This window comes from Poecilia formosa, unplaced genomic scaffold (assembly GCF_000485575.1).
Source record: "Poecilia formosa unplaced genomic scaffold, Poecilia_formosa-5.1.2 Scaffold41, whole genome shotgun sequence".
NCBI lineage: Eukaryota > Metazoa > Chordata > Actinopteri > Cyprinodontiformes > Poeciliidae > Poecilia > Poecilia formosa.
The window spans coordinates 730,854-743,698 of NW_006799980.1; the positions used below are offsets into that span (position 1 = coordinate 730,854).

Genomic DNA, 12,845 nt, shown 5'->3' on the forward strand with positions numbered 1-12,845 from the left:
TTTAAAATGAACAGAAAGTGTAGAATATTTGTACTTCTCACGGACTGAGTTAATGGAATCACTGATGGATCCAGTGAGCTGCAGTGTTGGTTCTCTGGTGACTGCGCAGACTCAGCTGCCGTGGCGGCTTCGGCTCACCGTAACAAACCCTGTTAATGTTTTCACTTTACTGCTCTGAACCGGGGCACTGTGGACCATGAGGTGCCGTGGAGCTGCCACACGCACACACACTGGGTGAGTAGTTGAGTCGAGTTACAGACATCTCGGATAAGTGTTTTTAGCAGGCAGTTAGCGGCCGGAGTCCCTAACTGTCAACTCCAGCCGGTGTTCAAAGGATATGAAGCGATTACTAGGTCCCCCCCACTTTTGGTGCCGTTATAACCTCGCTCTAAAAATCGGTTTTGACTCTTTCCACTAATACTTTTGTTTAATTTATTAAACTATGTTACTTGTACACGCTGTAGGCTATATGTTTTGTTTTTATAACTAACGGCAACAGCACAGCGGCAGGGGTCGCGTGACGTTACGTCATGCCCATTTACGAGAGCAGTGTGTATGGCAGGACGTTTTAAGATACAATCAAACTATAAGTTTATGTTTACATTTAGATAGCTGTGGCAAAGAAGTCCCTCTAAAGAAATGTTTTGAGATGAGGTTTTGTGAAAAACTACTTATTATTTTGTTATTTGTCACTTATTATGTTATTCTGTAACAAGTAGTTACAAAATAGCTTAGCTGCAGTTGGCATCTTGGCGTCTTCATTTAGTAAATCCAGGAAAATGTAGCTTTCTAATGATGGCTTTATTTATTAGTTGTCATGTCTTTTTTTTAATTTTTTAATTTTTTTACACAGAGAGATGTGTAATTAGACATTTTCAGGTGGAACTGGACTGATGACACTGCAGTAGCTTATTGCTTGTGCACATCAGTTCACCCTCAGTAATCAATAACCAACATGTGAGGAGCATCTCCTAGGGCCCTCTGACTTTTGACCTACATTAGGTCAATAAAGGCCAACTTGTTAAGAAGCTTAGTCCCACATACTTCACACCGCGAGAGTTTATTGCCCCATTGGAGGTTAATCATTACCACTTTGCTCTACCGCAGCAAAGATCTGTGACTTTTTCTGCACTTATGCCTTTCCAGGGCCTGATAGGTCAACTTTTAACAGCCCTCTTTTATTTATTTTATATGTATTTATGTGTTTATAGATAACATGACCAACAGAAAGCTGAAATCACAGAGCCAGGGGGATGGAGCAGAAGACCCGGACGGAGGCTGGGGCTGGGTGCTGGTCGTGGCATTGTTCATCAGCACCAGCCTCGTGTTTGGACTGATGCGCGGTTTGGGGATCTTCTTTGTGGAGTTTGTCCAGTACTTTGAGGAGAGCGCTCAGGCCATCTCCTGGATCTCATCCATCGGCTTGGCAGCGCAGCAGTTCTTCAGTAAGTCTAATGTTGAACCCTACCTTCTTATCTTTAAACAATTAAAGAATACTGTAATGCTCTCTGTCAGAAGACACTCAATTTCCTTAAAATACTAAGAAAAACCCTAGAATGATTTTATCTATTACACAGTATCTTACTACTTGGTAAATTAGTAATTTATTTATTGTGCAAAAAGTACAGTTCTAGGATAAATATGTATCATAGAAATTTAAAATCAAGTTATATTTCTTGAATTAATTGCTTGAGAAGAGGTGTGAGGTGTGATGGGGGCCAATCACTTTTTTACACTGGGCCATGCAGATTTGGATTTTTACTTTCATTTAAAATCTGCATTTCATGTTTACTTGTGTTGTCTGTGCCTAATATTTAAATTGGTTTTATGTTTTTGAAATACTGAAAAACATGAAAAATAAAATAAACTAAACCAAGAATTGGGCAAACGCTGTATGTTGCGCTGATTTTAAAGAGGTATTGCACTGCGACTCTATCGTGGCTTTTCCAAAATTTCTCACAACTCTTGATTTTCTCAAATCCAAGGAAAACATCTTGTGTTTGATTTGTTTAGTAGGGATCAGTTTATGGTGTTTATTTTGCAGGCCCGCTGGGTGCAGCTCTATGTAATGCATATAATACCAGACTGGTTGTGATGACAGGAGGTTTTCTGTCCGGACTCGGACTCATCCTTGCCTCACAGGCCACCAGCCTGGTTCACCTCTACCTTACTATGGGACTAATCTCAGGTATGGCAAGTTTAGGGTTAGCTTTTCAAACCGCTGTACTCGGGTTATCTTTGGTCATGTTTTTTTATTATTATTTTTTCTAATTTTTGCTTATTTCTACAGAATACATGAATGAAAACGTTTAGATGTGGTTTTTTTAGGGTTAGATGAAAAGAGTACAATTCCATTTCTTCATTTAGCCTCTTGTCCTCCAGGTTTGGGCTGGGGGCTGGTCTTCTCCCCCATGGTGGCCACAGTCATGGCTAACTTCACGCGCAGACGAGCGCTGGCTGTGGGACTGGGTTTCTCCAGCATTGGCCTTTCTTCCTTTGCTTTTAACCCACTTTTCCAGCTGCTGGTGGAGAAGTATGCCTGGCGGGGAGCCCTGCTCATCCTGGGGGGCCTCAGCCTCAACATCATGGCCTGCGGAGCCCTTATCCGACCAGAGTGTCGCTCTAAAGCCTCAACAAAGGTAGAAAATGTTGCCTTCCTGTTTTTAATAACTATAAGGAATAAAACTTTGTTATTAAATAAAAATATTACAGAACGTTTTCCCTTTAAGTTTACCCTAAGCACAAAGGGACCAGCTATGTGTAGGGTTGTGTTTAAAGTTTAAGTAGGGCTGGACGATATGGCTGAAAAAAAAACTATCACGACATAAGGATTTCATATCAGTCGATATTTTTAATTATGGATTAGTTTCTTGTTTTAAATATCTGAAATAAAGCCAAGCTGGTGGTGTGAGCTTTCCTGTGTTATCCACAGTTTCCATTCAAAGTCGTCGGTTTTTATTTTTAAGCAGATAGGAGAGGAGGCATGTTGGTGAAACCTGAAACTGCTGCTGCGCAAGTTATTCAACAAGTTGTTGCTAGGTAACCAGAGAACGAGTGAGTCGCTGCTAGGTAACCGAAGAATGAGTGAGTTCATGTCACCAACCCAGCTTAGCTGGCCTTGACAGGTGGAGCGGGTGAAGGCTTTCTCCTGCCTACATCTCCCAGAATGCTGTGCGGTTCTGGTTCGCACATGGATTTATTGCCCAGCCCTAAGTTTAAGGTTTGCGTTAATTGAAGAATTGAGTAGAAATGATGAATTCTGTCAGTGATTTGTTATTTTTCTCTGCAGGCGGACCCACAGAGCAGATTGTCACGGCCTGACCTCCTTCAGAGAGTCTCCTCCTACCTGGAGGTGTCGTTGCTTTGTGAGAGGCCGTATCTCACCTACACCTTAGGTGTGACTCTTTTTAACTTCGGCTATTTTGTGCCATATTTCCACCTGGTTGCCCACAGCCGCCAGGTGGGCTTCTCCGAATACCGAGCGGCATTCATCATGTCAGCTGCGGGCATCACAGACATTTTTGGCCGAATTGCGTCGGGCTGGTTCTCTGACTTGGGGCGCTTTCGGGTCGTGCATCTGCTGACCTTTTGGACGGCTTTGGCGGCAGTCTTCATCATGCTGCTGCCCGTGAGCTCCTTGACGGGCTCCTACACAGCAATGATTGTGATGAGCCTTCTCTACGGTTTCTGCTCCGGCGCTTTGACCTCCATGGTGTTTGCTGTGGTGCCGATGATCATGGGCGTGGAGCGCATGATGGGGGGCCTGGGGCTCCTGCAGCTGATCGAGAGCTGCGCAGGACTGCTGGGTATTCCGCTGTCAGGTAAGAGTTCACCAATTCATCAACAACAGTTAACACCAACTGTCATTGCAAGCCACCGAGCAAGACAAACAGGTCCACAGACAGCTGAGGCATAAAGATCTCAGTAATTTCTATCGGAAAGACAACAAAAACAGTACAGAAAGTGTGTGGCGGTCAGTGTCAGTGGTTCTGTCCAGAAAACAGATACATGTAAACCTAGCAACAGGTCATTCAATGTCTGACCATGAAGGTGACGCAGCTAAACCCAAAGTAATGGCACCAGTAGCTCTGTTACTGGCTCTTAGCTGTTTCTCTAAGCGGACAGAGCTAAACATCGGCTGCGTTTAGATTAACCACAGAATTGCGCAAATTGAAATCACGAAAACAAACTCGCTTAATGGAAACCCGCCAATTTTTTGAAAAAAAAAAAAACTTAAATTTTTTATTAAAAGTTTTGGTAAGGCTTCTTTTGACGGCGTGTGCATAAGACCGTCGTAAACGTGACGTAACACCCGTCATGACGATAAAGGAGTCTTCATGAATGTTTATGACTGTTGTCATAAAATGACATTCGGTAAATAATTACTTTCTTAATGCAAAGTTGACAATTTTAACGAACTTTTAATGCTAGTTTTTAATGCAACTTTGCGTTATTTACAGAATGCAAAGTTGACAGCCCGTCAATTGAAGTGTCACCAAAGTTTTTATTGCGCTGGGATGATGCGTTTTCGTTTTCATTGTGCAGTAGTTGGTTGATCATTTTTAATATGATCACCCACAGAGGTTAAATCGACCCATAAAGACAAGTCAGAGTTGCAATGAAAGAAATTAAAAAAGAGAAAAAATATATTTTGAGACATTTTTATTAACGTGAGATCAGGTTAATCTGAGATTTCTGACATTGTTTTAGAGAAACAACAGAGAAAATGGGAGGAAACGACTCAGTTTGGTTTCATAGAGGAAAGAAATGAACGGTGTTGAAAATCTCTCCTAAAATTTTCCACGAATGTTATTATTATTATTATTATTATTTTAAAAATGGCAGCTCTGTAACTCCTTTCTGCAGTTAAGTAGATAATTTTAGATATTTTAAAGAACTGTGTCTTAATGAAGGCATCTTCTTGTGTAATCTGTTTTAATTATTCAGGATGAAACGGCACACTGTTCAAGGGTTCACGCTCAATTTGCTGACTCTGTTTCACTTATAGTTGTGATAATATAAGATATTATGGGCATGAATGCCAATACAAGTCAATATTAGTGAGGATATGTGTATATATTTAAGCATGTACTCTTAACTTTTGGAGAAAATTCTCAAATTTGAACTTTTGTTTTGAAATTTATTGAGGCATTACGTTGACTAACCACTCCACCCCGGGGAAGGAATGCTCTAATAAACTCCTTTTTTTTGTGCTGCAGGTTGGCTCAGAGACATGACAGGAAACTACACGGCCTCCTTTGTGGTCGCCGGCAGTTTTGTGCTCCTCGGTAGTTTGACCATGACCACGCTGCCTCACTATTTCTCCTGCACGGAGCCCCCACCTCCTCAGAGACCCGTCCTCGTTGATAACGGCGACACTTTGAATTTAGAGCAGAAGGACAGCTGCTCGTCTAAATTCAACTATCAAACCGTGGAACAAACACAAAGGTGATCTGATCGGGGAACATCTTTATTTGCAAAGAGCGAGCTGAGTGTTATTAATAATGCACCTCAGAGGATTAGACCCAACGCTCGTGGATAAGGAAAGAGGCCAGAGAAAGAAAAGCGGAGAAATAAAATATCAAAGCAATGCACATCAGCAAACGTGCATTTTGATCTTACTTAACAAAGAAATTAAGAAGCAAGAAAACATTACTGTGAACAACAACTATTGCTGTAACAATTTTGTTTCTTAGTTTATCAGCAGGGAATTTATACCAGATGTCAGTAGCAACCCTTGAAATCTCCATGTGCAAAGAAATCGACTGAAGTTATTGCGTAAATGGTTTATTGCTGTTTTCCTCCACATAATTTGTCTCTAAAACCTAAAGGTTTTGTTGGGCCTTTCTTCTTGAGTTGATTTAAAGTTAAACGTTTGACTGAGTCACGCTTCTCTGAGACCAGCTGAGAGTTTCTTTGGTTGTGCGTTTCTCATCATTGTCTTGCATTTAAAGCCGCACTTGGTTCATCATTTTCAGATTATCGGGAAGGTTTTGGTTCAGTCATATGAGCTTGCAAATGCTGAAAAACAGGCCCCTTAACATGATGTTCCCACTTCCAAACTGGTGATTTTAGCCAACTTATATTCTCCCGGTACTTCACTGGCTTGTCCAAATGTTCTGCAACAAATTTTAAACAAGATTCAGCGTGTGTTTTCTTCAGCAGTGGAGTCTTGTGCAGTGAGAATTTATAGCATTACCTTTTCTACCTTCTAATTGCATATCTTTCTGAATCTTGTTGGCCTTTGGGTTATTCTTTGTACTCTTTTGAAATGTTAAGATGAACTCCTAGAGATTATGTGGTCTCTGCTTCTAGATTATGGCTGTAGCTGGGCAAGTTTAGAAACACGTCTGTTTCTGGTGCGTCAGTTTGTTTAGTATAAATCTTGACAAACCTCTTTGCTTTTACACATCGCCACATGCCTCTTGCAGGACACCTTGGTTATAGGACATGTTTTTATTGGCCACCAGTGAGGATTAAACCAGTTGATATTCGTGTTGCACTGACAGGTACGAGGGTGGCTTTCTAAAAGTTGACAGATTTCAGATGGTTTCTTGGTTCTTTATGACTTTTGCGTCTCCTTTTCTTCAGCCGGTCTACATAAATCATTCTGCTGTATCACAGCAAAACTAGATTTTTGTGTTGATTTTTAAGTATGTGTGAATTACAACCGTCCATGTATAAGCACTTTGAAGAGATGGATGGATTACCCAAGTTGTTACCAGCATTTCTCATGAATTTCATGGTATTATCCTCCTAATTTATTAATTATCCTCCTAATGTATTAATTATCCTCCTAATTGGTTACTTACTAAGAAGAAACCACCGACATGTTCAACACTTATTGTTCCCGCTCTGTGAGTCTGAGTCAGCTGCACATTTGAATTTTGCACTGTCATGATTTATCCTAGAGTTTTGCCTGATAATGATCAACACCACAAATTCAGCCTGTAATAAAGGCTGGATTACAAATCTGTGGGGATTATCTACTTCTGTAGGGTTTTTCTAAAATCCAAACTGTGAGTGTTTAATAATGTTTTATCATAGATTTAAAACCGAATTGGTTGTTAAAGACAATGCTCCGTGAGTCAATGAAAAGGTCTCCAACATATCCGTAGTTTGAGTTTTAATACCTCTTTAAGAGAATCTCAGGTTTTAAGTGACTTCTCAAAGATTTCAGGTTGTTTCTTAATGCTTTGCTGTTGATTTTATACCAAACGGCACACATTAAACCTGGACCAGGGTGCAGTTTTCCACTTCGATGACTGCGTATTATTACCAAGTCATGCGAATGGACATCAGTTCTGATCACTGTTGGCGACTCGGTGCTGCCAGGAGTTTCTCCGCAGGAGCTCATGATTGTTTTCTCATCTGCTCTTCTCGATGACCCGTTCGTTTTGTTTGCACGTGCTCTCTGGACCTCTGTAAACCATAAACCAAGAATGCCTTTGCAACGCCAGATATGTTTGGCCTTGGAAACAGCTGGGTGAACATCTGGGTCACGATGACCCGCTGGTTACTGCTGCGATGCAACAGGCTTTTGGATAATACTTAACAGTGGTTAGGCAACTGATTAAAGGTGAAAACTTTTTATTTACCAGGAATGTTTTTTTTTTTTTTAATAAACTCAAATGATGGACTTTTTATTTTTATACAAAGCATTCAAAGATGCTGCAGACTCTCAGATTAATCACATTAAGCAGGTCATCGGTGTGAATATCGGTTCTTTTACACTGTGTGTGTCCCAGCCTTTTGCATTGTCGCCCTCTGGTGGACTTCCACGAGAAAAGCACTCACACCGAAACGCGCGGTTGCACTGTTTGTTTTATTCGGCCAAATACAAATTTGATGATGTCACATGATGTACACAAAATACGCATAAATATTGTCTTTTGTAAAGTTGAAATCTGCCAACTGCATAGATTTTATGGTATTTTGTTGGAATAAAAATGCTCCTTTTGTAACATTTCTGTCTCTTTGCAACAAACATTTTAAAAAGTCAGTATTAAAAGAAGAAGAATACAAAAACAGCCCATTTTAGAAAAGGGAGGGGATGTGGGAGAAAAACAAACGCAAGAGGAAAGAAATCAGATTTTCTGGTTTTAATTAGGATCTCTTGGCAGAGTGACGGCGTCGCTCTGTGGGGCACAACAACACCTCATGCTGGACTCATAAAGCTGCTCCAGTGTTTCCACTTGGACGCGATTGTTCTGCGCTGACGTGATCACACAAAGCGTTCCCTGTCGGGAGCATCCAGCCCCCCCCGCCATGTCCCTCAAGTCAGCACCAGCTGAACTCAACATGTGGACGGTAGCCAGAGAGAAATGTCTGCAAGGCCTGAGAGCTCAATCTTTTCTACATTTGTGTAAAAAAAAAAAAAAAAAAAAAAAAGTGTGTGTGTTTGGGTTGAGGGCTGTGAAAGGAGGAACTGGACAGAAGGATAGGTGATGGGGAGGTTGACGGGCCGGTTAAGGTTTCGGGTCTGCGCTGCGGCGCCTGAGCTTCTCCGGGTTATTAGAGGCCATGTGCGAAAAGTCTCTGAAAATATCCTGGTACGTTTCATCACCTGGAAGATATAAACAAAAATAAAACAACATGAGCCTTAAAGCTGGAAGCGTCACATTTCTTAAAAGGTGCAGAAACCCAAAGCTCTTGGTGTTCAGTCCCCTGCGAAAGTATTCACACCCCTGGATTGCTGTCACAACAAACCTCAAGGTATTTCATTAATGTGACAGAGAAACTGCAAGTAGTGCATAATTCTTAAATATAGAGGAAATGAAGCTGGATTTTTTTTTAAAGGTTTTTGCAAGTAAGTAAGATTTATTTGCATTCAAGCATCTTTACTCTGATACTGCAAAATATATGACAAGATTCTAAAAATATTCAAAATTTGTGCAGTCCATCATCGGACATGACAACCAAAACGAAGCAATCCAGCTGAGCTAACAATCTGGGCGAGGGAGGCATTAAATCAGAGCTGCAGCCAAGAGGCCCATGGTAACGCTGCAGCAGCTGCAGATGACCTGCTGGCAGGACGACTATTAGCCGTGCTCTCCACTAATGTGACCTTTATGGGAGAGTTGCAGAAAGTAAACAAGACGACGCGGCAAAACCGTAGAAGAAAAGTTAAACTTCTCCAGGACCCCAAACGTCCACAATGTTTATGTCAGGACCATTCGTGTGTGGTAAAGGCCCAGTCAAAGCCCAAACATAAATCCAACTGAAAGTCCAGGGCGAAACTTGCAACACGGTGTTCGCGGTTTGTCTCTGTCCGATCCGACTGAGCTGGAGTTTCTGTATTTCGCAAAGAATTGCATCGACGACGACGGAAAAGAACGCCAATACCAACTCATGCAACATTTGTCTGCAAAAATAGTAGAAAACAATGATTCCTTTTCCTTCCACTTCACAATTATGCACTACTTTTTGTTTGTCTAGTTTAAAAAAAAAAATAATCGAAAAACATGCGTGTCTGTATCATGACAGCGTGTGGAAAAGGACGGGGTGTGAACATTTACTTTCTTGTTGTTTAAATCCAGTTGTTTTTGCAAAAAAACAGAAAAAGTTGCATAAACTGGGTCCAGGATGCGTTTATTCCAAGAAACCCCCCCAGAGCACATTCAACGAGCAGAAGCCCTGAAGCACAATGTATGCAACACAACAAACGGACACACACACACACACAGAATGGCATGCACATGCAATTTACCTCTCAGATTTCTGCAGGTGGCACACTGCGCAAGCAGTTGAGACCAGATGGACATCTCAGCGGGCAGAGGAGAGCACACAACAAAGACAGACAGTGAAAAAAGCAGAGCACTTAAAAAAAACTGACCAGCAGACAAACACGTTTCACATTTCCCCTCCTTGGTGAGCGAACACACCCCCACCCGCCCCCCTCCCCCCACTACTTCCCACTGGAGACGGGAGCGAAGGCAGGCGGACCATGGAGACAAAATGCAACCAAAATGACCAGAGAGGCGTGGAACCCCGACTAACAGGAGCTAATAAATATATTAACATTACAGCGTAAACCAAGCCACTATTCACAGAATAGCAGGAAAAACAAAACCGCACCCTAAACTTAGCTTAGATACCTGGAAGAACAGCCATGCTCATGTTTACAGGCGATAAAAGTCGCTGTGAGAACGTCGAAATAGATCCAAACTTATTGGAAAAGGTTTGTTATTTGTTATTCCGCGTCCTAAATGTTGGAAACACATTTAGCACCTCAGTTGTGGGCTTTGTTTCAAAGTGTCTATGTGCTTTTAGTGTGAATGTAAACGGCGCACACTCATGTAAAAAAAAAAAACATACCAGGTTTACGTGATGTGAAGCAATTATGAGTCATTTTAAAACTTTTCCTCCTTTGACATCGTATCCTGTACAAATAACAAACCAGTCTGTTGGGTGGGAAAATGTAAAGAATAAAAAACCTGGTTTGATTCAGTTACTTGGCTCTGTGGTCCCAAATCATGACGCTGCCACCACCGTGTCTAACCGTGGGGAGTATGGTTTCATTTTGGACTAGATGGTTTTAAATGTTTTTAGCTTTAAAAACAAATGCAGGTTTTTAGAATAGTTTTTACTCTTTTGTCGTGGAATGATTGCAATTAATTTCCACAACAAAAGGTGTGTTTTAGATTGTCTTTAGGTTTGAATCTGTGTGCTTAGTTTTTTTTTTTTCATTATTTCCACAAATATCAATGTATCTGTCCTTTTTTTCCTCCTCCTTAACTTTTTTTGTTTTTCTTTACTTTAAAACATACAAGTAGAAATAAAACAGCAGATCTTTACAAATGACGACAACATTCCTATCAGTTCCCAAAAAGTCACGTAACATTCATGGCTCTAAATTAATTTTGAGTCGCCTGTTCGAAACGGCTATTTGAATAGTAAAGGCCGATTTTAGACAAAATGCATCACAATGCTCCTCCTCTTTTCTCACATATGGATAAATCAGGAGTTTATTTATACTCTGAGCCAGAAAATAAATGTTAAATACTTTTTTACTGCAAGGTATGAGCTAAAGGACAGAGTGGGCAGATGTCCAGACAAAATGGCCGCTTCGTTTAGTTAGAAGTGCTGCACCTGATGACTAGTGTGACCCCAAATAAACAGGCTGCTGGCCTTCAACTTTTGTTTCCATCTTGCATCTACGAAGTGATTATTTTTTAATTGTAATGTACAGAATATCCATCAAATCAAAGGTGGGAAGGTTTTTAGAATGATTCATTTTTGTTTCATATCACAAAAATCTGGCATATTGATAGCAGAGTGAACACTTTTAATATTCACAATGTGATTCATATCTTCTTTATAGATAGGATCCCTACAATTCCTTTCATCTCTACCGTTTTGTTTGAATTGAATATAATTTTTTTTTGTCACATTCTTCATGCTTTAAGGTCTGATTTCAGCTCTGCTAACCGTTCCACCCCTCCTAAAGCCCAGTCGCTTATTTGATTCATTTTGGCCTGGATCCTCTTCCTGGCGTGACCCCGGCCACCTCTAGCCCCGCCCACCACCGCCGCCGCCCCGCATTCCTGCCCCGCTGGAGGCGGACCTGATTGGCCGAAGGCTCCGTCCATCTCCCGCATCTCTTTGTTCATTTTGGCGATCCTCAGCCTGAAAGGTAAAGAGGGCGCGGTCAGAACGGTGGAGTCTGCCTGTGCCGGACTGCAGAGTTTCTCTTCACGCGGGCGCTTACAGAGTAACGATGTCTGCGTTTGCGTTGTCCACGGCGATGGTGATGGGGTCCTTCTCGTTCTTGTCTCGTGCATTGTAGTCCGCTCCTCGTTTCAAGAACAGGCAAACCAACCTGGACAAAATGAGGAAAGCAGATCACAGATGAATATTTGCATTTGCGCCCGACGCCACGGCTGTGGTTTTTGTTGCCTTTTGCGGCTCGGACAGATTTATGGTTTCAATCTGGCAGAAATCAAAACAGGATTTAAATGAATTTTAGTTCCTCATACTGTTTGTGAATTTTTGTACAACATTCCTGCATCCTCTTCCTGCTAAGTAACCTGAGCTGCATGAAAAGACAGGCAGGCGATTTGTGACAGAACTTCAAATTTGTGTAATTGGGTTGTTATTCCAGGTTTGTCTGAATGTTCTACATAATATAAAATGATGCATTCGACACATCAAGTGTTTTTTCTGTGCACAAATGGATGGCTGAGTGGCGCTTGAATCGAACAGAAAAAACTCCTTTGCAGTAACAAAAAACAAAAACAAGTTTGTCAAATTTATTAAACCTCAAACAAAATAAGGATTAAAATCAATTTGAAAAAATGTGTTTAAAGTCGAGCATAATTATGCAGAGTGGAATAAAGTAAAAAAATATATATATATATATAAACAACTGTCATGATCAAAACTACAAACAATTCCTGTCAAATAAACATTTTCTTTTTCCATGCTGAACTTTTTAAAGTTGATCAGAGTTTCTAGGAACTTTTAGTACTCAACGACTTCCTGTTTCCCCTGGGGAAACATAGGATGTGACACACACACACACACACAGAGAGGCGCATTTCCACTTTTCAAAAGGGGAAAGACAGCAGTACATACCGTCCAGATAAGTCTCACGCAAGATGTGGATCCTTATAAAGAAGGGAATGGCTGCAAAAATCTACGAAAAGAAAACTGCAACTCCAACTAAACCCCCTCGTATAAATACAGTCAGAACACTAATTAAAGCAAAGCTGGGCAAGATCCCAAGTTTAACTTTCTGTGATGAACAGTGAGGAGGATAAGAAGGAGGTGTAAAAAATATTCTCCATCACTGAAGCAAACATTGACTCAAAAACAATCATCAGTTTGTTTTCTATCCCGTAAAT

At 41.1% G+C, this 12,845-nt stretch overlaps 2 protein-coding genes across 2 annotated transcripts in view; one reads left to right on the forward strand and one right to left on the reverse strand.

The window, feature by feature from the left end:
• On the forward strand, positions 1 to 7,961 carry slc16a13 (solute carrier family 16 member 13). Its single transcript, XM_007551292.2, has 6 exons — positions 1 to 234; positions 1,212 to 1,445; positions 2,045 to 2,188; positions 2,383 to 2,639; positions 3,290 to 3,821; positions 5,220 to 7,961. Exons 2-6 carry the CDS (start codon positions 1,217 to 1,219, stop codon positions 5,450 to 5,452), a joined length of 1,395 nt encoding a protein of 464 aa, XP_007551354.1. The 5' UTR covers positions 1 to 234; positions 1,212 to 1,216; the 3' UTR covers positions 5,453 to 7,961.
• The window catches only part of acap1 (ArfGAP with coiled-coil, ankyrin repeat and PH domains 1), a 26,851-nt gene continuing 21,812 nt past the window's right edge, over positions 7,807 to 12,845 (reverse strand). The window contains exons 22-24 of the mRNA XM_007551290.2: positions 11,711 to 11,821; positions 11,567 to 11,628; positions 7,807 to 8,566 (exon numbers count right to left, since the gene is read on the reverse strand). Coding sequence (XP_007551352.2) covers positions 8,469 to 8,566; positions 11,567 to 11,628; positions 11,711 to 11,821 — 271 coding nt within the window. The 3' untranslated portion in view covers positions 7,807 to 8,468. The remainder of the gene's footprint in view (positions 8,567 to 11,566; positions 11,629 to 11,710; positions 11,822 to 12,845) is intronic.

Coding starts and splice junctions, on each gene's coding strand:
- slc16a13 (XM_007551292.2), top strand. CDS start 1,217: ATGACCAACAGAAAGCTGAAATCACAGAGCCAGGGGGATGGAGCAGAA. Junction 1,446..2,044: donor GGCAGCGCAGCAGTTCTTCA/GTAAGTCTAATG, acceptor TTTATTTTGCAG/GCCCGCTGGGTGCAGCTCTA. Junction 3,822..5,219: donor GCTGGGTATTCCGCTGTCAG/GTAAGAGTTCAC, acceptor TTTGTGCTGCAG/GTTGGCTCAGAGACATGACA.